This window comes from Aphelocoma coerulescens, chromosome 9, assembly GCF_041296385.1.
Source record: "Aphelocoma coerulescens isolate FSJ_1873_10779 chromosome 9, UR_Acoe_1.0, whole genome shotgun sequence".
In the NCBI taxonomy this organism is placed as follows: Eukaryota; Metazoa; Chordata; class Aves; order Passeriformes; family Corvidae; genus Aphelocoma; species Aphelocoma coerulescens.
In genome coordinates this window covers 8,780,880-8,808,191 of record NC_091023.1, presented here as the reverse complement: position 1 = coordinate 8,808,191, position 27,312 = coordinate 8,780,880, and the positions used below count along the sequence as shown (strand labels likewise).

The 27,312-nt window shown below is 43.1% G+C and overlaps 1 protein-coding gene across 5 annotated transcripts in view; it reads left to right on the top strand.

Annotated features, from left to right (window-relative positions):
* Positions 1-27,312, top strand: part of EPHA4 (EPH receptor A4) — a 209,072-nt gene that overhangs the window by 134,229 nt on the left and 47,531 nt on the right. For 4 of the 5 annotated variants that reach the window (XM_069024179.1, XM_069024176.1, XM_069024177.1 and 1 more), the window contains 2 exons: positions 10,253-10,408; positions 25,546-25,884. In XM_069024179.1, the coding sequence (XP_068880280.1) occupies positions 10,253-10,408; positions 25,546-25,884 (495 nt within the window). Of the gene's footprint in view, positions 1-10,252; positions 10,409-10,573; positions 10,826-25,545; positions 25,885-27,312 lie in introns of those variants that run through there. The other variant, XM_069024182.1, reaches the window with a different exon arrangement.

Below are 27,312 nucleotides of genomic sequence, written 5' to 3'. Positions count from 1 at the left end.
AGCGGCTGTTTTTCTCTGGCTGCAGTTGAGCTTTGTGCTAAATTTTGCATTCGTAATGAACTAAAAGTGGTCATGAGCTCCAAATAGCAAAGGGCAAAGAAGAGAGAAGCAACTCATCAATGTATGACCCTCTCTAAAGTGTCGTGGGTAATCAAGTGTGAAGTACTTAATGGATCATGATTTGCATGCCACTATTTTGATTGATGTACTACTTAGTAGAGGTTTGATAGTTTTTTGCAGTGGTGTTGATGGGAGTCTCTCAGAAGCAAAGGTATTTAAAAGATGTGTAGATGTGGCACTTAGGGACATGGTCAGGTGGTGGACTTGGCAGTGCAGAGTTAGTGGCTGGACTCAGTTTTTTTCCCAGCCTAAATGACTCTGTAAGCACCTCGTCTATTTTCTTTAGTGCTGGGGAGAGCCAAAGCAGTGTTTTTTTGAAGTCATTGTATTCCCAGCATCTTTGTTAAACAGTCAAAAATAGTGCAGAGTTGTTATCTTGCATAGACCCGGATCTCACCAGAGCTGTCTATATTTAGGCATCTTCCAAAACCTTTGTGTCAAGCAGTTCTCTGGGGAGACCAAAATAGCTTTTTTTTTTTGTTTGTTTATATATAATGTCGCACAGCCATCCAGAGAGGATGTGATGATTAAACCATATTAAGACATCTTGCTATAGCTCTGGAGATAGGAGGTTTAATTGTGTTCCAGGCTGCTCACAGTTAAAGCAAGAATTTAAAAAGCCCGGAAAAACACTGTAGTGTTTAGTTTGCTGGCATGATGTGGCTCCGTCACACTCATGATACAAGTTCAAACAGTAGCAGAAAACATAACAGTCACGCCGGGTTCTGCTGTGGAGTGAAATTCCACTTGCACAAAAGAGACAGCATTAAAGTATTTGAGCTCATGATCAGTCCTCAAATTCTTGACAAGAGACAATTTGTTAAGGGGTATTAATGTAATAATTATTTCAGCCAACTTGCAATGTCTCATTGGCCTGTATAAAATACCTGGGAATAACATGTTAGATGCTCTATGATACATTCATTATAAGTACACTCTTTGCAAAGTCCAGGGCCCTGAGCTGATGCTTGTGGTAGGAGAAAATAGACATTTTAAACAGTAATGTCAGATCTCTGTGTTGTGCCTTTCTGTCTTAAAGTGCTCAAGCTGATACTGTGCTCTATCACAGACTTATCTAACTTTGGGGGTTTAATTGCCTTTCTACAAGGCTGTTAAGATTTAGGAGATGAGAGATAATCCCAGGCTGGCTGGACAGTGCTTTTGAGATACACATCTCTGTTCTCATCAGTGCTTTTACACCACTGAGGGGGGAGAGAAGCTTGTAAGCAGGTCTCCTGACAAGAGGATTAGGGCTTGTTAATGTGGAGATTCAGGCCAATTAATCAGCTTTCACTGGAGTATATCATAAAACTTCAGTGGGGATTTTTTTTCCTGTACAGTACAGTTGATAAAGAACAAAAATCACGATTTTCTGTGTTTTTTATAAAAAACCCCACCTTAATGTCTTTGGTTTGTTTGAAAACCTGTGTTAGTTTTCGTGATTCTCCTTGTGTTACTTCTGTTCAAGGGAATCCATCAACTTGTTTTTCTAATTGAGTAATTATTTGAAACTGATTAGTTGACTCATCCCTTAAATCTCACAGCTTGTATAAAGGTGATTAAACTTTCAAAGTTAGATGAAGTCTGTGATAGAGCAGAGTGACAGCCTGAGCACTCTGAAGCGCAGAACATCTGAACACTTGGCTCAGGCAGCAGTTTTTTAAAGATGCCCTTAGCTCTTTGGTCAGTGTGCTGGCAGTGTTGGTGCTCTCTGCTCCCAAAAAGGACACGCCTGCTCCAGCGCTGTTTGCAAGCAGAGGGAGCTTTATCATACCAGGGCATCTGTTTATTCTTTAAATACTTTTAAACAGTAAAAATGCAAACAGTGCCATGCCAGGTCCCCAGTTCAGCAACACATTCCTCTTAGTTAAAGCACTTAAACGTAAAGTTGTGTGCTTTTAGTGCTCTGCTGCCTGGAAGGAAGGGACATGTCCCTGTGCCACTGCACAGGCACAGTGTCCCCAATGCTTCCCGCTGGTGGCCATCGGCTGTTGGCTTGCCACTGGCAGTCCTAGCAAATATCTTCCTGTAGAGAGCAGAGCAGGTTGGGATTTTCATTCCTTGTGGAAAGTGCTGACTTCTCAATGAGAAAGGATTTTTTTTTTTTTTTTTTTGTGGTTATTTTCAGTCATGAATTTTTTCACCTAGTCCTTGAATTTTTAGCTTTCTATTTTTATTTTAATTTCAGACAAAAACACAGTGCAGCAAATGTTCTGTCCAGGGGCTGATTTTCCCTGATGAGATTTTGCAGCTGTTCCCCTTGGTGCAGGGCTGGAAGCTTTGCGTGCTGGCGGGGTTGACAGAGCTAAAGTGAAATCAGGGCGCTGTCAAAGAGAGGAGTGAGCATGATGTGGGAAATGTCAAGCTTATCCCTAAATATTCCCCCCGACTACCACAGCTGTAGTAGAGAAGAGGGTTGCATAGATATGCTATTAGTATTAATACATAGAAATGTGAGATTTTCAAATTTGTGTATTTGTAGGAAGAGGTTTTTTTTAGCAGTTGTGATCTATCAGCTATATAGCAAAGTTCAGAATGACTCTTAATAATTTTTAAGAATAAAAGCTAATTTTTCATTTTTGTCTTTTCTATGTATGTACCTATTAAACTTAATATATGAATTGTATATGTATTTAATTTTTTGGTTTATAGTTTTGACTATTTAGTTTCTTTAGAAGAAGGTGGCTGATAAAGCAGGTTTCAACTTTTGAAATGATTGCGTTATCAGCATAGTTATATTTTTTTTGCATAAGGTACAAGTTGGTTTGAAATATCTCTGTAGAAGACAAGTAAAGCATTTTTCTGTGTAAAACTGCTGCTTAGGTGTGGCACTCCAAACCCACAAACTCTGTCCTTGCCGAGAGGATTTGGCAGTGTGGCCATGCCAGCGGTGCTGTAGGTCTGTGCCCGCAGTGTGCAGTGCCCAACTGCATGGCAAAAACATCTGGCAATTGCCTCTGAAGGCTGTGCAAAGAAAATGATACCCAGGCAAACAGGACCTCCTTGGCTGGGATTAATAGGCCATTCTGGTTCTTGTATCATACACCTGGGAGTTTTGTTAGTGCCTGTAGCTCTTCTCTCAAACAGATTGCTGGATCAGATGTCCTGTCCTGTTGTGCTTGTGCCCTTTGCTGAGCTGGAGACTTCATTTTTCATGTTTTGTTTCCCTGGATTTCATGTATATTAAAAAAAAAAAAATAAAGCTCTGGAATTCAGGTCAGAAGATTTTGGCTTGTTCGGGAATTTTATCAGGAGAGCAGTGAAGAAGCCCACATGGGCTGGTGGGTTTTAAAGGACAATCTGCTGTAAGCACATGCACAGCAGCTGCAGAAGGGGGTGTTGCAGAAGGCCAAGGTGGATGGGCAGGGAGCCCTTGGCACAGCTCAGACATGCAAGAGGAGCACTCAGGAGGATTCTACAGTCCAGCCATTGCCTGAGGATGCAGGGGAGGTGTTAGGAAAGCCAAAGCTTTGGAGTTTGTCTGGTGTGGGATATGAAGGACACCTGCTCCTGCAGGCAGCAAAAGGAAGGCCGAGGAAAACATGGTCCCAGTGCTCAGTGGGAGAGGTGACCTAGTGACTGAGGACATGGCAGAGGTATTGAATGTCTTTTTGTCTTGGCTTTCACTGCTAGTGTCTGGCCCTCCAGGTCCACCAGAGTCTGGCCCTCCAGGTCCACCAGAGTCTGTGAAAGTGAAGGGTTACAGGAGAGGACTGAATACAGAGGAACTTCAGTGAAATGGACCTGATGTGCCTGATGGTGCAGAAGGATTTAGCTGATGTCAGTGCACTGCCATTTCCTGCTGTCTGTGACAGCCTGTGGCAATGGGCACCTTGCAGTTAGCAGTGAGTTCTGCATCCCTTTCCCTCCTGAGGATTCAATTCACTTTGGATGGTGATGGTGATTTGTTTCCACACCAGAAGCTGCTCTAGCTGCTCACTTCTTTTAACTCCTTAAACTGAAGTAGGCAATTGAATTTCTAGTCTCTCCAAATAAAAATGTGGCTGCCTCTCAATGAGGTGATCGTCATCTCTCCATAGGTGCACATCAGGCAAGGTAATCTTGGATTGCCAGAGGTGAGTTCTAATGTGACTGGCATCACAGGATCAGTCCCCAGCCTTAAAACCAGCAAAGCACAGCACTAGCTGCAGACCTGTAGCCAAGTCAGTTACACTGGTGAAAAAATAACCAAAGATTTTTAATGTTTTTTTTAATGGTTGTTCAGATTGGATGTGTGAAAAGCTCCTCCACTTGGTTTATGCTGCAGCTTTGCAAAGGAGGTCTGAGTGCTTAACCTGCCAGGGTACCTGCCTGTACAGGTCCAGTGGCTTGAATACTCAGAGTTTGGATTTCAAATCATACTACATTTATGTTCTAAGGTACCTTTATTTCTGTTTTGAACTTCCTGAGTTTGTACCCAATCATGGAGTAAAAGTGCTCTGCAGTCAAGCAGTCTAGACTCTTTTCTCCAGTGGGATTGTGTTTGTGTTTCCTTGTGTCACTCATGCATCAAAAATACATGCTTAGTGTGTAGAAATACTGGTTTTCTCATCAGAGATACGAGTTGAAGATGGGGAGCTGCTTTTTATGTGTAGCAATAGTACAGTCATTATTAACAGGAGGCAAAGATCTTACAACGTGAACATCAAAGGAATCTGATGTTATTTGGAAAGAGCATTTGGTACATCACATCGCATTCTACAACTTGACTTTTAAGAAATGCTCAAGAGAAAGCTTTTTTTATTCCCTCCTGCTTGGCTTCTAAGGTTCTTTATTTATCACCCTCAGGGGCATTACAGTGAGTAATTAGATTGGACCAGGAGAATGACTTAATTTTACAAGAAACTCATTAATTCATCCTATTTTAAATCTTCTCATTTCACCCAAAACCCAATTATGCTTGTAGTGGCAATGATCTGGAAAGGCATTGTCTTGTAGGTATTGGGGGGGCCACTGGGACTGCTGTGGTATTCATGTCGGGGAGACAAGGGTGACTCCCTTTCTTTGACTTTTAGGTCAAAAGAACTAGTTGCTGGGACAGCTTGACAATTAGAAAACCCTGATGAGCATTTGAAAGTAAAACAGCTGTACAATAACGGAGGGGTTCATGGTGCAGGGCAGAAAGCTCATCAAAAGAGACTATCCAAACAATTCAGTTCTATAATTAACACACAAAAATCTGTTCAGAAATGGTAATAACAGTAAAAGAAAGCTGAGAAGATGCTGCCTTCTTATGTGGCAGATGTGGTTTTGTTACAATGCGAGAGAGAAAATCCATCCTCTTAAAGACTAAGAACAACATTCAAGGGGAAAAGTAAAAGTAACTTTTTGTTCCTAAGGGTGCAGTTAAAACATGAGCTTAAAATATTTCCAGAGAGAAGAGCTGTGGAAAAAGTAACCAGTGATGAAAGACATCAAATATGCTGTCAAAGTATTTTTTCAAGTCTTTAAACACAAATTTCTTTTCTCACTGAAATGTATAAATGTGCCATTGAAATATCTCTTATTAAATTATTTGCCTTGTCCTTCATTTCACCAAGAGCACTATTTTGGAGTCTTTCTTTAAAAGTTGTCTATAGTCGTGGACTTAAAAGTAGTTTTCCCCACTTCTGTTGTGTGCGGAGGGAGATTGATTCAAAATTGCTTCTCAAGGAATTCTGAGGTTTTCTTGAGTATGTAGCTAACATATTTTTCTGCTTCAAAAAATGGAAACTGGAATGCATAGCTACTGACAATTCAGCTGACTTCACACACAGGTTTTAGCAGCACGGCTCACTTGCCTGTGGTAATAAATGTCCTTGGTGGTACAGAGGGTTCATTTTGGGCAGGAGGGTGCAGCGGGAGCATGGTTTGGTTGTGGTCCTGTCCTGGCTGGGGGCCCTTGTGCTTGTGTGGAGAGCTCAGCCTTTGGCACACAGCTCTGCAGCCAGTGCTGCTGGCCTGTGTGGGACTGCATCCCACTGGGCTTTTGTAAGTAAGCACTTCAGAACATCTCTGTCAGATTTGCTTCTACTATCAGTTCATTGACTTAACTAGATTTACTTGAGCAAAACCACGTGTCTGTGCTTGTTTTTCTCCCTATTCACTTTATTAGGTCCTAATCAGAAATCAGTATTTTGTTGGTCGCAAATCCTCCTCTTCAGCAGAGGCTGAAGCTTCAAGCAGGATTTCTCCTGGCCTTGGTCCCTGGTGTCCAGGGCTGCCACCAGAGTTCCTGCCCAGCAGTTTTCAGCTCATGGCTAGCCCTCTTGGGCCTTCCCCATCCCATCACTGCTCAGATCTCAGGCGGGCTCAGGGGTACCTCTCATCCCTGCCTCAGTCCTGCGCAGCCTCCAGGCACTTCTAGAGCCTCTGCCTGGAGCTCCTTGAGATATTTTTAAGATATGCACTGCGTTTCTAATGGTTTAGGAACTTGTCAGCAAAGAGGTTGGGATGATTTCTTTATCCAGTCCTTTGCAAAACATTACATGATTTTTATTTTTTTTAAAGGAGTATTAGGTATGTCAAGCCTTTTCCAAAGTCTGATGGAAAGAATCACTGCCATTTCCACAAGGATAAAGGAACAATTTAAGAGCAAGTACCTGGGGCATTTTTGCAAACAACTCTAAATTTGAAAGAATAATTTTCTTAAATATTTCCCCCACCCCCAAATTAAAAACCCCAACAACATAGCTTATTTAAAAATAGTTAAAACCAATTTAATACATATATTTTGTTGTAGCTGTGTTTAAAAAGAATGTGATTAGAGCCCCGTCCCCTATGAGATGAGTTTTTAAATTCTGTAATTGCTGTATGAAATTTTCTAGTTGAAAATTCAGCATTTGGAGAGACCAAGCAAGCAGACTTTGCAGCTCACACATGTATTTTCTCTGTTTTTTTGAGGAATCTTTACATCTTCAAATCAGGTTTTAATGTGAAAATAGAGTTTGAGAAACAGCTTGAGAAAATTTACATCTAGATTTGACTGAAGTTTCATAATTCTTCAGAGCAGTTTTTGCAGTTTTGACATGTATCACTCAGGTAAATTGGGAAAAAAGAAGGAAAAAGGCATGTAATAATAATCAACAATGTTTGCCAGCTCTTGTCTTGCTTTAGTAGAAAGAGAAACCAAATAGATTTTAATATTATAACTCAAAGACATCAGCATAATTATTTCAAGCTGATGTCCATTTAGAGTAACGTGATTTGTTCTGAGGAAAAACTGTGAACTGAAAATATTTTTGTCTGAGAATTTCCCTTGGATGTGGTGCAGTCGATTGTAACCGTTGTTACTCTTGTGGGTGATCTGAATGTGAGAAAAGGTTTTTCTCCTTTAAAAAAAAAAAAGAAACCTAACAGAAAGAACTAATTAAGGCAAAGCTAAGAAATTGAACTCAAAAGTTTGCATTGCACATGTGAACTAATCTTTTTACAAAGGCATCTTTCGAAAACTGTGTAAGAATCCCATTCACAGTGGGTCTCACCCAGCAAATCCTTCCTAGAAAAGCAGCTGCGTGAAGATTTGTCATGAGCAAGCAATAAAGACTTCCAGGGAATGAGTTCTGTACAGGCTTCTTGTTTGCCTACTAAATCATTAACCTTCCAAAAAAAAGCCCATCCGTACTTGTAATAGGTGTGTCAGCAGCACTTCATGCTAAGAACAGCTTTTACAGGATTAGGTTCGAATTTTTAAGTGGCAGTACCATGGAGCTCTTGGGGGCAAAGACCTCCTGGCTTAATGCAGCACATTCTCTTATGCCCTTTTATGTCTGTTATGAAATGTGGTGAATCTCTGAGCACGCTAAAATGAAGAAAACCGTCTTCAGGAGTAGTTGATTTTTTGAAGCAAAATGGCTGTGTGTGCTTTAGGAGCAGCCACCACTGTGTTTGGAGAGCTTTCTTCAGGTCTTGAAATATTAATGATCTTGGCTTAATATAGTAGAAAACAAAATACAGTGCATGAAACGAGGGGGAAAAAAATCCTTGAATTACAGAGTGTTGACCTTGCAGTACCCATGGAATACATCTATTCCCTTTTAAACCAGAGAGTATGAAAAGACAGAGAGGAATGGTCACAAAAATCTTTACCTGTGACATTTTCTTCTTTCTGGAAGCATGTTATAGTCCAAACAGGATTTTCAGCCTTGAGCTAGATTGTTGAATATATAAGTATTTTAATACCATGAATATGCTAAAGATGGCTCTTTGCTTAATGATTTCTGTGGATTGTGATGTTCATATTAAGAGTAATATTAGAGTTTACATGTTTAGTTTTTAAAGCCTTGAATAATAGAAAGAATTTTGTGGATAAAAGCAGTCAGCTTGCTTTCCTCTTGTATTCTGTTTTTTAATACCTTTTCTTTATATATGGTAGCAAGATTCTTCCCGTAGGTGTCTGTCCTGGTCATATACAGACTTAGGCACATTTCTCATCTGACCAGTGACAGTGAAAACCAGGAGTAATATCTGAGACCAGCATCTGGCACTTGACTGCTGCTGTTGTTAAACTCAGGACATGTAGTGATATAGCAACTTGCTTACCAGATAGTGCAAATCATATTAAAAAAAAAAATGAAGACTTATTTTCCTTGTTTGTTTGTTTTGCTGGGCAATTCCCATCCCAGGCAAAATAAGCTGTTTTCTGGGAGTTGCTTTTGTGTCCAGCAAGTGCCCAGCTGATGGGCCAGATGTGGTGGGTTTGTATTTGTATTCAGGGACTAAAATTGTCTGTGACGTGGGGAGGCTGGGTTTGACCCCCATGATTCTCCCTGCCAGAGCTATGGCTGCTGATTTTAATCGAACAACCCCAAGGCTGTTTGAAGCATGGCCAAAACAGACCTTGCAAGTCGAACCTTAACTAATAACACAATGCATGTGAACTCTGGAAGTGTAAATCTCAGTCACTTGAGCAATGTGTTTTCACAAAGTCCTCTGCTCCCGTGGCAGCCCCAATGAGTGACACCAGGCTGATGTCCCAGCGCTCTCACAGATGGCGCGCGGCACATCGTAAAGTCAGGACTTGTTAAGGACATTTCATAAATGGCTTTGGCTAATAAGAATGAAGTAACTTGCTCTTTTATAAATGTGTTGCTAATATCCCTCTGCATTTCCTGCTGGAGGGCTTTGTAATAGAAGCAGGGAAAGAGTGAGGGGGACTAAGGGAAGGTTGAAACAGCAAGAGCAAGCCCTGGCTGTGCGGGGGCTTGTGCCCTCCCAACAGGAGCCTGTATGTAGCAGGGGAACCCTAAAGGTAGTGTAGGTGATAAATGACAAGATGTGGGAGTGAGTCACACAGTAAATATTGGGAACAACCTTTCCTTTTTACTGGTTTGCATGCCTGGGAATTTTCTCTCCTCTCTGCAGTGCTAAAAGCCAGTGGTGATGGTGGGCTTTTTTCTCTAGCCAAAGGAGAAATTTCTAGGATGACATATCTGTTAGCCACCATGAAAATGTGTTATTAATGATGCTAATGAGTTTTTTCCAAGTGATGTAAAAGTAGCCATTTGTGTAAGCCCTGCATTTATGAAGCTGATGTCACTGAAAGCTTGCCAGCTGCACATGGGCCCTGGTGGCAGTGGTGCAGTCACTGCTGTGCCCTGGCTTCGAGGAGGAGAGAGCATTGCTGATCTCCTCCCCTGGGGAGAAAGAGCCAAATGAATTCTGCCTTGCCAGGAGGGAGATGTGCCATTTCCGGGCATGTTGGGTTCCTGTCCCGCTCCCTCTTAAAAATTGGCAGTGTCTGACTGTCAGCTGCCATTCCTTAAGTGGTCATAGAATAAACCACTTGCACCCCTTTTGTCATGCTCTGTGTGTGTGTGTGGGTGCAGGTGGACATGGGTTAATCCACATGCAACTCCACAGTAAGCACAAAGAAGCAGCTGATTTTCTGGCAGTGTCAACAGAAGAGTATAATTTTTTTTTTGCCATCTCTAAGCCAGCTTTTAAAATGGCTCTTGTTGGAATTAGAAATCAGTATCCCCTGACATAAGATTACTCATTAAGAGTGTGATGATTGTTAATTCTTCACCTGGGCTAAGAGGACATCATTAGATCTCTTTGAAATGTCTCCTGCCTTGATTTTGAATGAGTAAGCTAGCAATTTATGATCACAGCCCGGGCCAGTAACGCTCTCCCTTCCTGTTCCTCCATCTAGCTTGCAAAATCGGATACTACAAGGCTCTCTCGACAGATGTTGCCTGTGCCAAATGCCCGCCTCACAGCTACTCCATCTGGGAAGGCTCTACCTCCTGCACCTGTGATCGGGGCTTTTTCCGAGCGGAAAATGATGCTGCCTCCATGCCCTGCACTCGTAAGTTGGTCTTTGAACAATCTCTTGCCCCTTTTATAACCCATTTTTTCTCTGTGTCTCTAAAAAGCATTCTGCTTCTGACATAAGAGCATTCAGTAGCTTTTATGGCCCTTTTCAGACGCAGTTTGAATTTTGTCTCACACTTCTGAGTGAAAGTGTTTTCAGCCCTCAGTTCCTAATGGCGGCATGGTTGTGCTGACCCTTGTGAGCTTGCAGTATAAATAAATCAGGAGACACAGTTACAAAAGAGGGACTTGCACACCTCAGTAATACAGGTAGAAGTAAAATACAGGCCTCACTTCCAGTCTGAACACCTGGCCAGTAGATCACATCACCTTTCTTCTCTTTACATATGGATATTTGTAGAAATTTTGGAAGCTTTCCTTGTAATTGTATGACCTCGGGTAAACAGGTAATATTTATAATCTCATTATATTTATTTGCTTGAAATACAGCTGGTGACCCTTCGGAACTTAAGTGTTCATCTGAAAGGGGTAGTAATAATAAATCTTAAACTTTAATGAAACAACCACCCAAAGCATGGTTTATTTTATCCTGTGTAGGTAAGTACATCATGTACAGCAAATGGAATTTGCTTTAGTTCCACCAAAATGCCTTCAACAGGGAGAAGGAGAGGTGCATTGAGCACAGTCACAGGGTTACTGGAAAAACTCCTTGTCCTGTGTGTTGGTTAATGGCTCATACAGTCGAAGACCTGGGATTCCAGGCATGTCCTGGTGTTAAATTGTGATCATCTAGTTCTTTGGTTTTCACTTTCTTAGGAGCAGAACAGTTTGAAACAATAAGTGAAAGGGCTGTATTTTACCAGGGGATATCCATGTGTGGCTTTCCCTGAAAGCTCTTGGAAATGTTTCCAGATTTTTCAGCCGTATATTTGTGTAGAGAGAGAGAGAGTGTGTGTGTGTGTGTGTGTGTGTGTGTGTGTGAGGGAAGGCCGAGATACTTCTTTTGTAACATTTTAATATATTGCAAATTAATTTTGTGAGAGATGACTCACATTCATTTAGACCTTAATTTCTCCCTTACAAGGCAGAAACAGTGTATGTCCATAACTAAGTTAGCACTCATCCCTTCCTCACACCCCCTTGATTCCAGCTGTTCTCCAGTGATTTCCTTCTTTTCAGCAGTGAGTTTTGCTGGGTGGTGGTTGAGGAGGCTGGGGCATAGCCAAGAGCAGCTGCTTTTGCTTAGTAGGAAGCATAGTGGTGCACATATCCCTTGCCAAGTATTGACTGGGAATGGAGTCTAACTGTATTGTGAAACCTTGCCTAAGTGGGCAGGAACATGCTTTCTGTAATATAATTTGCACTAGGAGATCTAAAATGTGACCAATTTTATGGGAAAAATGTCTTTCTGCAACAGCAAAACTATTGTTTGGAATATACACCCTAAATAACATTATACCAATAAAAGATTTTCAAAGCCCTGGTCCTTGTGAGTGATATCTTGACCAAATTGAAATCAAATTCGTAATCAACTGGTTGAATTTAAATAGGCATGTGCAGTTAGTGAAGTATGAGGAGAGAGCAAAACATTTCCAGATGTTACTAAATGATACGTATGTTTGCTGGTATTGCAAAATGTACCCCTGCAAGCTTAGCCCTTTTTTGTCAAGTCTTGGGGCTGCTGGAGGCACTCCTCCCCATCACTCTCTTGGGAGATCAGTCAAAGCTGAAGTTCCTGATCTTAGTCTTTTACCCTGAGAATATAAAGGGGGAAGGAGAAAAGGCAAAGGCTGTGGTGCTGGCCTCAGTCTTCATCTCTGCAACAGCCTAGGAGGACCCTGCATGCAGAGGCAAGCCAACACCACAATCCTATGGACACCTGCTCTTGGAAAACAGGCCTGTCTCTGGAGGTCCTGCTTCACAGCTTTGAATTTTCCTGTAGCTCAAGGGCTTCTTTTTCTGTGATCCAGGGTGAAAGATGATGCAGGAGCTGTTCCTGAGCTGGCCTGTGGGGCAACTATGCTTCCCCAGTCCTGCTGTGCCCGCTGGCAGCCCCTCTTTGAGCCCTGCCTTAGCTGTGCTTAAAGGGTGGTGCCTGCTCAGGCGCAAAATGCAGCCCTGCCCGCGGGGCTGTGGGGGGGGCTCTGAGGGCTCTTCCTTTGCCATGCTCCCCCTCTGAATGGCCTTCAGCCCATGTACCTGAGGCAAGTGACAGCATTCAGAGGGCCTCTGCTGAAGGAAGACCCTTCAGAAGAAGGTCCCTGTTTGTCTGACTTTCTTGACAAGATGTGTAGACAGAAGGGAGCATAAACATCAAAGGTGCTTTCAGGCGGATTCAGACTGTAATCAGTTCTTACCAGTTGGTTAAACCAGGTGACAAACCCAATTCCCTTGTGCTGACAGCCATAATAATCAGGCACCTTCTTTGTTCATTATGCTCTCTTTAACTCTGGTATTCTCATTCAGGCCTGCATTTAGTAATCGCTCAGTGTGACGGCACACTAATGAAGAAATAAAACACAGTATCTGAGATCCATTCTTCTAGCAAAAAGATAGACTCTGCTCCACTGGCTTGTAAAATCAGGTTTCTGTTCACTTGGAGAACTATTAGACCAGGTGAATAAAAGTAACATTGGATAATTTGGAAAGAACACCTGGAATGGACTGTGGATTGATCCTTTCTTTATTATTTCTAAACACTTTTTAAGATGAAGAACTTCAGCCTTCTTAAGATGTGTTTTTGTAAAGCTTTGACCCTTGGCTATTGATTTCCTTTAGTAGTAAACTGTCTGGCCTTGTCACTTACCTCGTCTTCTAGGCTGAGGGAGGAAGATTGTTAGGACTTTTTCCATTAGCCTGATTGTGCTAGTGGATGAAAGGGAATTAGAGAATTCCCCTTCCTTTTCCTTTCTTGCAAGTCCCATGATAAGTTACAAAAGCAGTAGCTACTTCCTGATGTGCTGGCCAGGAGAGGTGCTCCAGAGTTTTACCCTTCCATAACACCACTCTCTGACAATGCCATCCCTTGTTGAGCTGTAAAAACTGTGTCTAACCTTAGCTAAGCCAGGCATCAGGCTCCTAAACAAGTAACTCAGACTCTGGTTTTAGTATTCTGCTCTATTTCAGCTATGCCAGAGTGAGTAGTTATGTCTGGCCTAAAGTTTGTGCCAGTAAGAGGAGAATGTGGCAGAGTGTTGGTGTAGAGACAGCGAAGTGGGCTGTGTTGAAGGCCAGGCAGAGGCACCCTGACATACAGGAGTTTACTGGTGCAGCTTTCCCCTCAGACTTGCCTCCTGGGGATAATCATCAATGTGTCTGTCACCACTGAGGGGCAGAGCTACCCTGGATCCACCGCTTTGGCCAAACTTGGGAATTCGGACTTGGAACTCTGAAGCACAGTGGGCTTGTCAGCTGTGTGCTTGGCCATGGAGATGGGATGATTGACTCATAATACACCTGAGCACAAACTGTGGAAAACACGGGCTCCTTTCCCTTGTGGAAGCATAGCAAAAGTGATGTCGAGGCAACTCTACAGACCTTCATTATGTTGCAGAACTTGCGGAGAGGAAGGGTCTTTCATAAGGTTAGCAATGTAATGGAGAATAAATTGCCTTACCCACACACGAATCCATGAGGCAGGAAAACAAATCACTCTTAATCATGGCCCTTGTCCCTGAATTCCCTTCTCTGTAAGGAGATATCCTGTGAATTGCAGCCTGGTGCAGGCAGGTGCAGTTCCCACCCAAATTAATGGGTGTTGCTGCTGCGTCCCCACCATTAATGAGTTGGGTCCTCTAACTCTTAACAAACAGTGCTCGCATTATGAGTGAGAAAGGGACAGTTTTGTATTGTTTATATTGTCTGTTCGATTCAAATTATTAATGATTTTTAATTGGGAGCCCTTTACAAAAGAGAGATTATCATCATGGACTGTCCAGCTTGAAATCTGCCTCAGTAAATGACCCTGAATAATTTAGTCAGTTGTGTCACCCAAACAGGGACTGGTGGATTGATTGATATTTTGTCATGGCCTGAAATATTTCAAAAACGGTTGCATTTAAGACAACTTATACTGGAGAAGCTTGAAGATAATAAGAGCAGATATAGTGAGATGCAAGAGAAGAGTGCCTGCTTTAAAAGGACCTTCTCCAGTCTAGGTTATCAAGAAACTGCATAGCCTCACTTCAAACAGCAAACATCACTTACTTGTCTTTACATTCCCCTCTTCTAATTGAATTTAGTGCACTGCAGTATTTCCTCCAGAAAGTATATTGTTTTTAAATTACCATTTCAGTGCTATTACTCAAGGCTCCTGCTTCTAATGCTTTCTGACAGTTATCAGCATAATGAACCATAATGAAATGATGAGCAATCTACAGTGGAAACTCAATGTGAATTCCACTAGAGCTGTGTGACTGTGTTGTTAAAATTTGAATGCACATTAAAATAACACTGTCCTTATTTGTTTCCAAGGTCAAGGCTTTAAAAAAGGTCTGAAAGGTCTAAACACTTCAATTTTGTAAATATTGCAGTCTAATATACACCCTTAATGCAATCCTGTGTTACATTTAACATATCTTAGAGATAAACATTTGACCTGCATTTTCAAAAACGAGTGACTTTACCTACCTAATAACTGTGGCTGCAGATGAATAATTACATAGGATCTGATTATTTGAGCACGTTTATAATGATTGCTTAGACTATAAACAATATAAATAAACCAATGTGCTCTTTTTCCTTCAACTTTTTCCTTTTCTGAGCTTCTAGTTGGATGTGGATTATCACTGTTGTGGCTGTTAGGAGAAAAGAAAGTAGGATACACCACACAGTCATGCTGGCTGCTGCATTCTAGGCGGCTTTGCACTGGCTTTGCCACACTTCCACCCTTGTGCTGGCACTACTGCAGTCCTCTGCTGTTGGAGCCTGTTCTCTATTGTATGAAGTATATGCCAATAGAGCCTCTGATCTTCAGAATTTAAATTTATGACATAATAACTCTTCCACATCTTTTTATATATATATATGTCCGTACCTTCAGTAAATTATTTTGTTCTTAAAACATCCTGTGAGATTGTTCATTATGTAAATAGTACATCAGAATGCTTTTTAAGCCGTAGTACAGCAGTTGCAAGAGCAGAGGGAACAGTGGGTAGGCTGTAAGGAGAGAATGATTTTTCTTCTCCACGTAGGCTGGGAAAATAGACCATCCATCGCTGCATCGCTGCCAGACCGAGAGAAAGGGATTGTTAGTGATGGGAATTTCAAAGGAGAAAGCTGTCTCCCCTTGTGTGTGGTGATGGGCTGAAGGAATTGAATAAGAAGGGGAGTGGTTATGGCTTGAAGAGAAGAGACAGGAATAATTTGACAGTGTGTGTTTATAATCAGTAGACTTAAAATCATCACTCCTTTAAATACAGCAACTGTTTATTAGCTGTCTTCTGATTTTCTGGCCAGAGCCTTAAATTAACAGAGACATTTACTCAATTAAGTGGGGGCTTTGATTTGGTTAGTCAGGACCCAGTTCTGTAGAGTTGTTGAAGTAAATTAGAGGGCAAACAGAATAAGAAATTTAGCAGTCAGGCCAATTACAGAACAACTTATTTTTCTGGTTGGATTTCTTTCCTGTCAGACTGTCAGATAACTTTCTGGTTTCTGCAGTGGAATTCTTTTTATCTTGAAAGAATGAGTGAACACAGGTGGTATTGTCTGCAGCACAATGCATTCGAGTAGATGTGATAACATGTCTTAGCATATGTGACAATGCAAAATATTCTTACATGGCAGCTCTTGGAAGAGAAGCCTGGAGCCCAAAGGAGTGGTACCTGCCAGCATCAGTTTTCCCACTCCTCTGCCAGTGGTAACTGGACCTCTTTGCGTAACTTCTTTAGCCTCTTTAGGAGAGAAGCTATTAATTGGATTGTTCTCCGGGTGAAAGGAGCAAAGCCTATTGTGAAGCTGGGAACCAGGATACTTTTGGCAAGTAAATAAGAAATCATACATTCCAGTGAAATGGGCATTTCATCACTGGCACTGGTCCAGGATCCCTAGCTTGGCAGAATGCCCGCTGAAGTTAAAGGAATCTTGCTCAAGTAAATAAATGAAGAATTGTTTACCAAATCATTTGCCTTATTATAACACAGTTGTAAAGCTAACTATGCCCAGAGAGGAGGGGGGGTGGAAATGGAGCAGATGACTGGTATTTTAAGTGGCTGCTGCATCTAGCGGCCTGTTGGCTTTGGTCTCGCCAGTTGTAAAACACACAGTCTGTAATGATAAATGGTCAGGAATAGCCAGGCAGACAAGAATTGAGGGTTGTCCGAGCTGCCAGTGCTTGTGTAAGTTAGCCCACAACAATGGGGGACCTGTCCACAACTGCTGAAAGAAACAATTAGTGGCAGCAACATACACAACTGTCACGGGAAAGTGTGGGCTTTATTTGCAAGCTTAAACTTAACGCAGCCCAGGTATTTACTCTGTGTTACAACTTTTCTTTCAGATGGTTAGAGCTCAATAACAAAGGCATATCTGAAGGGCATCAGCTCACATGCTGAAATATCATTGACAGCTTCACTGCTATACAGTCTTAATGAAGCCTTGTGAGATGGAAAGAGGAGGCGAAAGTGCTTCCTCTTGAACACTGTGCCTGGCACAGCTTTGCCAGACATTTTAGTCAGTGAACTTAAGGAGTTTAAAGACACTGATTATTTAATAATTACTTTCTTTGCGTCCTCTCTGAAAATAGTAAACTCTCTATTTCATGCTCAGCCCTGCCCCCAGGGAGATGATTGTAGGATCATGATCAAGTTAAAGAGAGCAGATTAGAGTTGTTAAAGGCCATCCGTACAGTACCAGCGTGGTGAGGCCTTGCTGAGAGAGCAGCAGTGTGACCCTATGGGTGAGGCTGGCAACACAGCCCACAGCCTTAGCAGAGCCCTAGTACTGCGCCTCTGTGCCTGAGCCGGACCCTTCAAAGGCACCTGATGTACTTCCATTGGCATTTCATTGCTCTCTGCAGATTTGCTCCAAATATCTTTGGAAACGTTCACTGTATGGATCTTTTCTTTTGTACACCTCTTTATCTGGTCTCTTTATTCTCGCTGTGTTACGCACAAAAGCTGGCTCTCAGATCTTGTATAGCAGATGTGCTAAACTTTTCACTGCTTCTGATAGTGCATTTCTAGTCAGGTTTTCTTGCTGTTAGACAGTCGGATGCTTGCTCCCAGGTGCCTGTTGCTCCTTTAACTTATCAAAGACTTTGCTGCTCCTCTGTAGTGCAGCCAAGGCCAAGCTGCCGATTCAAAACAGGCCAGTTCATCCTAGGCTCCTTTTAAACGACGGTGAGTCATAGCAACCTTCCCTGTTGTATGAATCTTGTTTATTATGTAGCAAATTAGCTCAAGATTTCTGAATACCCCAAGTTCCCTTTGAAATCAGGGCAGATGAAGAGGGTCAGCATCTCTGGAGCAGGCTCATAAAGAGGATCCTTTTGTCAGTCCTGGTCCAAAGCCCATTGAGGCCTGCTGGTCTGCCTGATTGACTTTGATTAGCAAACACCCATAGCTGGCACACAGCTGCATTTAACAGTATTTTTGTAGGGTTTTCACAGTTTTAGCTGAAGTTAGAAAGCTTTGAACTGCAGCAGGTTATTGTATTATTTTTAATACGATATTTTGATTTTTTTCTGTTTGTTAAAATAATTTTTAATCCTTATCAAGCTAAGGTCTGCTTTTTCTGCCTCAAAAAAGAGGTGATATTTTCTTCAAGGAGAGTGCAGGAACAGTTAAAGAAGATTAAAGTTTTTTCTACATGCTTGAGGTTTTCTGATGTCTGTTGGGAATTGCCAATGAAGCTTCCTTCCGATTTCACACTGTCAGGCGAATGCAGGCTGAATGCAGTGTGACAACCCACTTGAAAATAATTATCCACTGCCCTGGCTGCAGAGACATCCGTTACCTGCTGGAGAAATGTGCTTTTACACACATGCCCATGCAGACGGAGTAAATTATTTTTTTAATCATTTTCTCCTTCCAGGGCTCAGAAGTTTCATCCTGCTTGTTAAATAGTCACATACATATCTTTTGAAATCATCTTTCTTTTAAAGGATGTACATTTTAAATGCACCAATCTGGTGACTGACAGGATGCTCCTAACAAAGGCTTGCCTTCTTGAGGGTATATATTTGAAATATGTCCATTAGCACTTCCATGGAGAGTGTGGGTTTCAGTTTGTGTTTTTAATAGATCTCCTCCCACAGGCAGATCTTTCAAGGTAATAAATCTTAACTATACCATTGGCTAGTAGTAAACAGATGTGGTTACAGTCCTAATACTGATAATATCAGTTCAGTCCTTAGTGGGTAATGTTGCTGCCAGAATAATTCACTACCACTGTTGGTGGCTGAAGATTAAGCTGGCATGAAAAAGGGAGCACCTAAAGGAGCCCTCTGCCAGGCTGTGACAGAAATGTGCTTTTTGGTTTGTTTTGTGATGTTTTTGTTTTTCAACATAAGAAAACAGTATATAAAGGCAACTTGTGTCTGATAAAATTGGCCAAACCAAAGCCCACACCTTTATCTTCAGTCCTGTGGCCATGGGACCTCTGAGAAAAGGCAAAAAGTAATTTCTTTACTTGCATCTACCTTTGGTGAACAAAAGTTGTTTGCCCAAAATTTGGAGCTGCTAGTTGTCTAGAACAGGGATTCTGGAGTCCTGTCAACCTAGGGCAGCAGAAAACCAAGCTGCAAGGTCCTTCTTATTTCTTGTCATTTTATGGGACGACAAGGTCTCTTGGGAGCTGTTTTGCTGGGAATCATTTCTTTCTCATCTCCGTTCTCTGTGCCTTAATCCACGCCTCCTAACCATACACTGTTGCTGAACTAAATTAACTGGTTTAGTGAAGACAGTATTCTTTATGTCAAACAAGTCTGTCTGGTTTCCTTGTAGAAAACTGTAATTGAATTTACCGCATACACCCACAGAGACTTTTAGAGAAACACCTTGCTGGGCAGATCAGTAATAAAAAAGAAAGATGTAAAACCAGGGATATTAAAACCTCTGTCATAACCATTTAAATACAGTTCCCCAGCACAGGGCACTTACAAGTCTACCTTCAAATCCCAGGGTTAGTTTTCGGGGATATTTTTTGGTTGTGTGGATTGGTCGGGTTTGCAGCTGTAGGAGAGGAAGGGAGGACTGACTGGGTTGGAGTCTCCCTGCATACCCAACCAACTGTGCCCACCTGCCTGTCTCCCTGGAGCTCCTCCAGCTTCAGGAGCCCAGCTACAGCATGTCCTTTGCCATGGCTTTGTGTGGATTTGTGGTGTATGGCCTTTGCCAGGGGAGAGGCTCTCTCCTCCCCACTTGTGCCTTTGTGGTGGTGCTGCACTTGCAGTCCTGGCATGCTCTAGTTAGACCCCGTCCTTCGGTCTGTGCTTTCCCTGTGGTGTGCGTGAAGGGCTGGGCACGCTGATCCCTCAGGGCAGCAGGAATATTCACTCAGTTGCAGCTAATCCCCTTTGTGCTATCTTTCTTTGAAATCATTCATTGCATTGGGGTAGACATTCTTTCTCCTTGGCAGAATGGTTTAGCCAGATTCATGAGGCTGAACCTCCTACATTTGTGCTTCTGTCCTTTGGGGACAGGAAGAAAGGGGCTTTGGGATAACGTTCTCAGCTGGATGGCATCCAAGCAACAGTCAACCAACCTGCTGATGTTTGACTCGACTACCTCTGATACCCCTTAGTCTTTAGGGCAGCTGATTCAAATGGAAAATATTGTACTCCTTGCAAATACATAGTTTACTGAGGTGTCATTATGCTCAGTGTTAGTCTGCAGCCTGGTTCGCTTCCCAGCTGTGTCGCCTTGCCATCTGCACCCCACAGGTGTTCCTTCAGTTGTGGAGAGCAAGTGCATTACTGGGTCTCACTGTGGAAGCTGTGTGTGAGTCACTGCAGTGCTTGGACCAGGCTTCATCCCTGGGATGCATCATCGAGGCTCCTTGAGTGTGCCCACAGAGACCTGGCCCACAGATAATGGAGCACACAGGGATCTCCTGTGGTCTGGAAGGAAGGAAGGAGACAGTCAGGTGTTGGTATGTGCCCTTGTCGTGGTTTTCACCAGGTCCTTGTCAGTTGTACAGGCGCGTGTGGGAGGCTTCTGACTGGAGAGAGACTTGAGTGTAGGAAGGAAGGGGGAGAAATGTTGATGGATGAAAAGTTAAAATACTGCCTGAAGTTGTAGAAAGGAGCACTAAAATACATCAGTCCTTTTAGTACAAGTAGTGCTTATGCTATTAACCCCTTAAATACTCTTGTTTCTGTGAATGTTTGACATAGGGTACAACATTATCCTTAGATCTCTCTATCTGTGGGTGAAAGACAGATAGCTGTAATGGCTATTGCAGCAAGAGAAAGCCAAACAATCTGCGTTGCCCAATACATTTAAGGAAATCTAATAGGAGGGTTGAGGAAGATAGCAAGATTAGCTTGATGAAGATTATTTGTTGCTAAACAGACTCTTCAGTGTTTCCCTCAGCTCTGACACACACAATGAACTGCTCCACCCAGGGCCTTCCCATTTGCTTCATGGCTCACTTGATTTTGATGGGTTTATTGTGAAGCAGGATTTATGGAGCCCCAGGAAGGAATAAAATTAAAAACTTCCGTTCCCTGTGTTCCCACAGAGGAGCCCCCCGTGTCTGTTCAGGGTGCTGGTTAAAGGGGATGGAGAGGGATCCACCTTTCAAGCCCCATGATCAAACTGTGTCCCCTTTGCAGTCCCTAACAGGAGAAGACTGAGTGGCCCCGCTCATCCATCCCTGAGATTCTGTTGTCCTGTGCAGGGAAAACAACAGCACCTGCCTTCTTTACATCATAAAATTAATTTTGAAATTAGTTGGTTTTCAGAATTAAAATTTTTAGATTTAAATTCAGTTTCTTGTAGGAACTGTCACATTTTTAAGCTGTTCTGGGCAGTGTGGCAGTATTAGCTCCATGCTTCCAGAGTGCCAAATAGCCCATGCCATAGCATGCTTCCATTGGCAGGAGATTTATGAAAAATGCATAGATCATGGGACTTGTGATAAAATTACAGATGGTGGTGGTGATTCAGAGGCACAGGTCCCTGTCTCCTCTCTCATCTGCCCTGTAGCTAGATTTTTCTGCCAGAGGACACAGGGTTTGTGTGAGGGCGATGGTCTGGCTGTTTCTGTGGGATCCTGCTAGCTGGGCTCATCCAGGAACCATCCTGGCCCTTGCAGCAGCCTGCCACAGCCCTGAAAGGGTTTGTCTCATCTATCGGCAGCGGCTCTGTTGTCAGAAATAAAGCAAATCCTGATCACCATTGAAGGAGTAGATACACCCTGTATTTCAACATCCGAAACCAGGCCCATCAATCTGAAGCTGTTCCCCACTCCCTGTGCCAACAGCTCCATTGATGACTGTGCTCCAGGAAGAAAAGAAATTGCTTTTCCCCTCACTATAATGTCAGCCCACCATTTGGAGACTCCCCCGCATCTTCCTTTTCATGCTGGAGGTGGTGCACTCATCTCTGTGACCTGCAAGCATCTGCTTCCCTGGTTTTCCGCTTCGTCGCATCTCTGTTTAGACACTGCAGTGCCCTGTCCCACATACTAATTACTGACTTTTTGCTTCTGAGGAGCTTGATTCATTCTGGCACATTTTCCCATGTGAAACTGGACCTAGAGCCTTGGAAAATATCTTAATGGACATCAGACTAGGTCTGAGTTTAACCCCAGACTGGCTGCTGTATCTGAGCTAAGAGGCACATCTTTCAGACCGCAGCTGTGGCAGTATGAACCCTCCTCCCATAGAGGTCTTTGCTTCAGGAATACCCCCCTGAAATGGGGATATTCTCGGCCCTGGCAGAGCTGGTGCTGCTTGGGGCAGGAGGTGTTTGCACTGGCACCACCTTATCTCAGTTCTCCTGGCTGTGCTCTGAATCGATGCTCTCATGTGTGTGACTGCAGCAAGTGAATACTCTGTTCAAAATGCCTTTTGCTTTTTCTTACTATAAGGCTCTTGACATTTCCAACAGGAGCAGTTTCTGTTCAGGGCTTGCTGCTTCCAGGCCCTGACCAGTTTCTGGGAGGACACACAGCCTCAGCTCCCACTGGCTCTGGCTGCTGCTCTGGCCAGAAGAGACCTTCCCTGTACAATGTGCACCTGGGCTTGCAGCCTGCTGAGGCTGCTGTTTCCCCCCAGAGGCTTTTGTTGATTCTCCTGTTCCCTTGACAGTGTGGAGGGATAGGTGTTGCCACCTTGTGCACCTGCCTGCCCTGAAGAGAGAGCCCAGGTGTGAGGCAGTTTGGGGAAGTCTGGGATAGAGGGAGTTTGGTTCAGTTCCTTCTCAGCAGTTCCTGCGCTGCCGCTTGAGTTCACAATTTCAGTAGTGTCTTCCACCTCATTGCACTCCGAGTGTATTTTTGAAAAGCAGGCTCGTGTATTTGCAGGCTAAGCAGAGACCGCTTTCTTATACCCAGGGGAGCTGGCAAAACCAGCTTTTGGGGGAAGGGGAGCTGGTTATGGGACAGAGGCATTGGGCTGGGATGTGGGACAGTTTTGACCGCTGCCCAGATGTGCAAAGCACATCTTGTGTGCCTTTGTCTCACCACATCTCTCTCTGCCTCCATTTCCATGTGATGAATAGTGATTAAAACTAGTTTCTTTCCTTTTTCTTTCTCGTCTATTTTTTGGATCAGGAAACATCTCTTACTGTGTTTGGTAACTGATCTTTGAGTAAAAGGGTTTTGTCCTTAGGAGTCCTAAATGCTGCCAGTGAATAAATAAAAGCCATGAATGGCAGCCTGGTGGTGCAGCAGGCAGGAGGGCTCCCTGGCTCAGGGGTTGGACTCGGCTCTCTCTTCTTGCAGTAATTCTACCTGTCAACCCCGATTAACTCACAGACTGTTTCAAAGGTTTGGCAAGAAGGGAGGATTTCCCTCCTTTCAAAATTAATATATAATTTTGTATTTCTGAAGTGAGCACAGACAAACAATCCTTGCTTAGCTACTTCTACAACAGACCTTTCATTTAGGTACTGAAGACCCATTTGACCTCTATGTCTTTTAGGACCCTCTTCTTAACCTACCTACCTCTCCCAAAATAAAAGTCTTGTCTCCTGTTGAGCATGTGTTACATCCTGGTGTACAGATCCTTCAAGCACAGACCCGAGGAGGTGATGCAGCCCTCAAAACCTTGTCCTATGCAGCCTGCTCAGGCCTCGGGCTTCCTTTGAGATGAACTTGATGAATTGAGGAGGGAGCCACAATTAATCTTCCCCATAGTCATCCCTTAACAGCTTAACTTCTTTGATGTTAGACTTGATGAGTCACTTTGTAATTTCAGTAGAATTCCACATTTTCAGTGTATTTGGTTCCTGTCTTACCATGATGACTGTTTTTGTACCTTTGGCATATGAGAAGTTATGACTTACTTATTTATACACTTAATTAAACTGTTGGTGCTGGCTGATTCTTTTTTGCCAGTTTCATAGTTCCATAACATTTGACAAATATGCCAGAACTTTCTCCTTCCCTTCCTTTTCTTCCAGGAGATCTGGTTTAACTTCTTTTGAATTGCAGTCATCAAATGTATTTTGATAAAATCTAAGAAGCTTTCATGAGCTTTCTCATGTCTTGAACTTGTGACTTTACACAAAATTATTTCCAGTGTTTTTCTGTTAATAATATTTGTATGTTAAGCTCTGACTATCAGCAGTTATTAAACACAGCTGTTTTTACTGTGTTCTGGTTTGGATTGTTGTATTTTACAAGCTTCATTCTCACTCTGTTTCATTTCTGTTTGATGCAGTGCTTACCTGAAGCCCTGTCCCAAAGCATTGTGTGTGTAGTCAGAGTACCTGTGTGCTCTGCCCCAGAGGAGACTCCCTTGTGTTGGTCCGTGAAGCTTTTTGGGATGGGTAAAATACCCATGTCTTTCATGGGTTCGCTCTGAATCATCCTTCTGAAATTTAAGGGTACAAGAAGTGTGTCTCAACTGTATTGAAATTAGATTAAGAGTCACAGGATTAGCTCTTCTGCATTTTCAGTTTGCCTGTGGGTTTGGGGCCTGTGGGGATTGAAGCACACAAATAGTATTTGTGCCCGTGCGTTGGTCGGCATGAGGCAGGGCAGTGCTGACAGCAGCTTGTCTGCTCGGGCAGGGCCGGCCACGGCACCTCTGGAGAGGTGCTGCAGGTGCAGGAGGGGCTGCTGCCTCTGGGCTCTGTCCTCCCCTGCCCAGGGAGGTCCTGCCCAGCCTGCCTTCGGCTCTGTGCCCTAATCCCATAGTCCCTGTGCTGGAACCAGCTGAGGAGCTCTCTGGCAGTGTGTTTGAGTCTTGAAGTCTCCTGTCCCTGTGGTGGAAAAGCTGACCTTGTGTCTCAGATCCAGCCTTATTGCCAAGCTTTCTGTCTGGGCTCTTGTTTCTGAACAGTTTTCTTTTATCAGCTCTTCCTTCAGATGCTCACCATATTCTCCTCTCCAATTTCACTTTCTCCAGCACTTCCCTGCTGTAAACCTTATTGCCCATCCTTCAAAGCCTTAGTTCTGTGTCTGGCTTTCTACTCAAATCTCCATCCTGCATCCTGAGCTGTCATGTTCAGGTCCCTGCTTGATGAGCTTCAGTGTTCACTGAATGTGATTTGCCATCAACTTGTCTGGAAAATATTGCACTTATATTTTTCAGAAAAAGATACTAGGAGATATTTCTATAATAATTTCAATGAGAGTCTGCCTGTAGGTAATTGGGGACCTTGAAAATCTCAAGTGAAGCAGGAATTTGTGCATTTGATGCTTTGCTCAGGAGATCATGGAAAAAATTAGTGTAGAATATGTAAATTTAACATTTTTCATAACAAGTATAAATAGTGAAAAAGTCCCACTCCTGTTTAATTGCAATACTGAGCTTTCAGGCTCATTTAGAGCTGGAAAATACTGTTAGTTCATCAGATGAAGAGATCAGAGTTTGACTTACCAGTTAATTTTTCTGCCTTCATTAAGAACTGAGAGAAGTAAAATTCTGTTTGGTCTCTGCTGCCCTTGACTTAAATGGGAATTGCACAGGGTCTGCAACTCTTAATTCTGATGTTACTATGTAAGCTTTTTTTTTTTTTTTAATTAGCTAAAAACACATGTATTTTGTCTTTTTAGGCCCTCCATCTGCTCCCCAGAACCTGATTTCCAATGTCAATGAGACCTCAGTGAACCTGGAGTGGAGCCCCCCCCAGAACAAGGGTGGCCGGGAGGACATCTCCTACAACGTGGTGTGCAAGAGGTGCGGGGCCGGCGAGCTCAGCCGCTGCCGCTCCTGTGGCAGTGGGGTGCACTTCAGCCCCCAGCAGAACGGCCTGAAAACCACCAAAGTCTCCATCACTGACCTCCTGGCACACACCAACTACACCTTTGAAGTTTGGGCAGTGAATGGAGTGTCCAGGCAAAACCCCAACCAGGACCAGGCTGTGTCAGTCACTGTGACAACTAACCAAGCAGGTAGGAACATAAACAGCAATTCCCTTCCACTCTCTGCTGCATGTTTTTTAGGAAAGCTGTGATTTCCATTACATTTAGCATCAGCAAATGAATGCGAGGAGCCCCTGAGGTGTGTAACTGGGTCAAACCCTTATTTTCTGGTGATTTATGTGATAGTTTAAATGTTTCAGAGGCGGGGAGAGAGAGGAGGGTTTGGGTGCTGTGTCTGGGAGCAGGCTGTGCTGCAGCATGCAGGCAGGACGCTGGGAGGCATTCTACAGAAGCACAACAGCACGGCTGCCCTGTCCCTTCCCTGGACCACCAGCAGCTCTGCTCTTTGCAGGGGACACCCTGCACAGGGACACGAGAATGTCCTTGGTGTCTGCAGAGGGCAAAATAGGTGCTTGGGGAGCACAGGGTTGTGCTCCTGCCCCCCTTGAAAAAGGGCTGTGTAGAATTCAATGAGTGGAACGAGTGGGTGCCTGCTCGCCTGCCTGCTCGCTCTCCTCTCCTGGAAAGTCAATTAGATTCTGTCCCCTTGTTAAATAAATACCTCCTTAACCTGCTGCTGACAGTGTTTCAGTTGATCAGAGCTGGCATTGCTGTAGAAATCCTATATGAGCTTTCATCTTCATGCTGACTGATTTTTGCGTTTCATTCACCTGTGAGAGTGAAATACTATTTCTGTGTATACAAGGTTATTTCAGATACCCTGGGCAGCTCTGCTTTTTTGGTACCCTATGCTTGACTTAGTAAGGGCAAAGGCTGCTGCAGCAGATTGCCATTTCGTTTTGATGCTAATTTGTTTGATCTTTTTCTTTAATTACATGAAAACATTTTTTAGCTTGCAACCAGTTAGGGTTTAACGCACAGGGTTCCAGTTGAATTTCTAATTTAATGCACAAAATTATATACATTTGAATATGACACTCTTCTAAATGCAAATTAGATATCCAGACTGTCAGACTGGCTACAAGACCGTCAAACCTGTTATCTGATGGCTCAGAGTGCTGATTGCCTTCAGGTCCCACAGATGTTGCAGGCATTCAGCACCTCAGAGCGTAGCTTACAGGGTATCATTTATCACCAGGCTTACGGTGTATGAGACAATATTAATATTGCATATTTTGATAGTACCAGACCATATAAATATTTTGAATTCTGTTTCCTGGTAGGTGCATGTGAAAAATAGGTAGGCTTAGTCTAAATCTGCAAATTTTAGCTGTAGTCCAGGACATGTCAGTATTACCAGGGAGAAATACATTCAATTTTGCAGTGACAGTTACAAGCGAAATTGTCAAGTCCATGCCGAAGCGTCTTTGAAAATCTGGTCCAGTGTTTTTTGTTCTTCATATACAGTTGACAGCATCCCTTTTAAATTATGATTCAAAAATTCAAACTACCACTTTGCCTAGTGAAAAGAAGACTAATAGAGAGCAGGGGCTATTA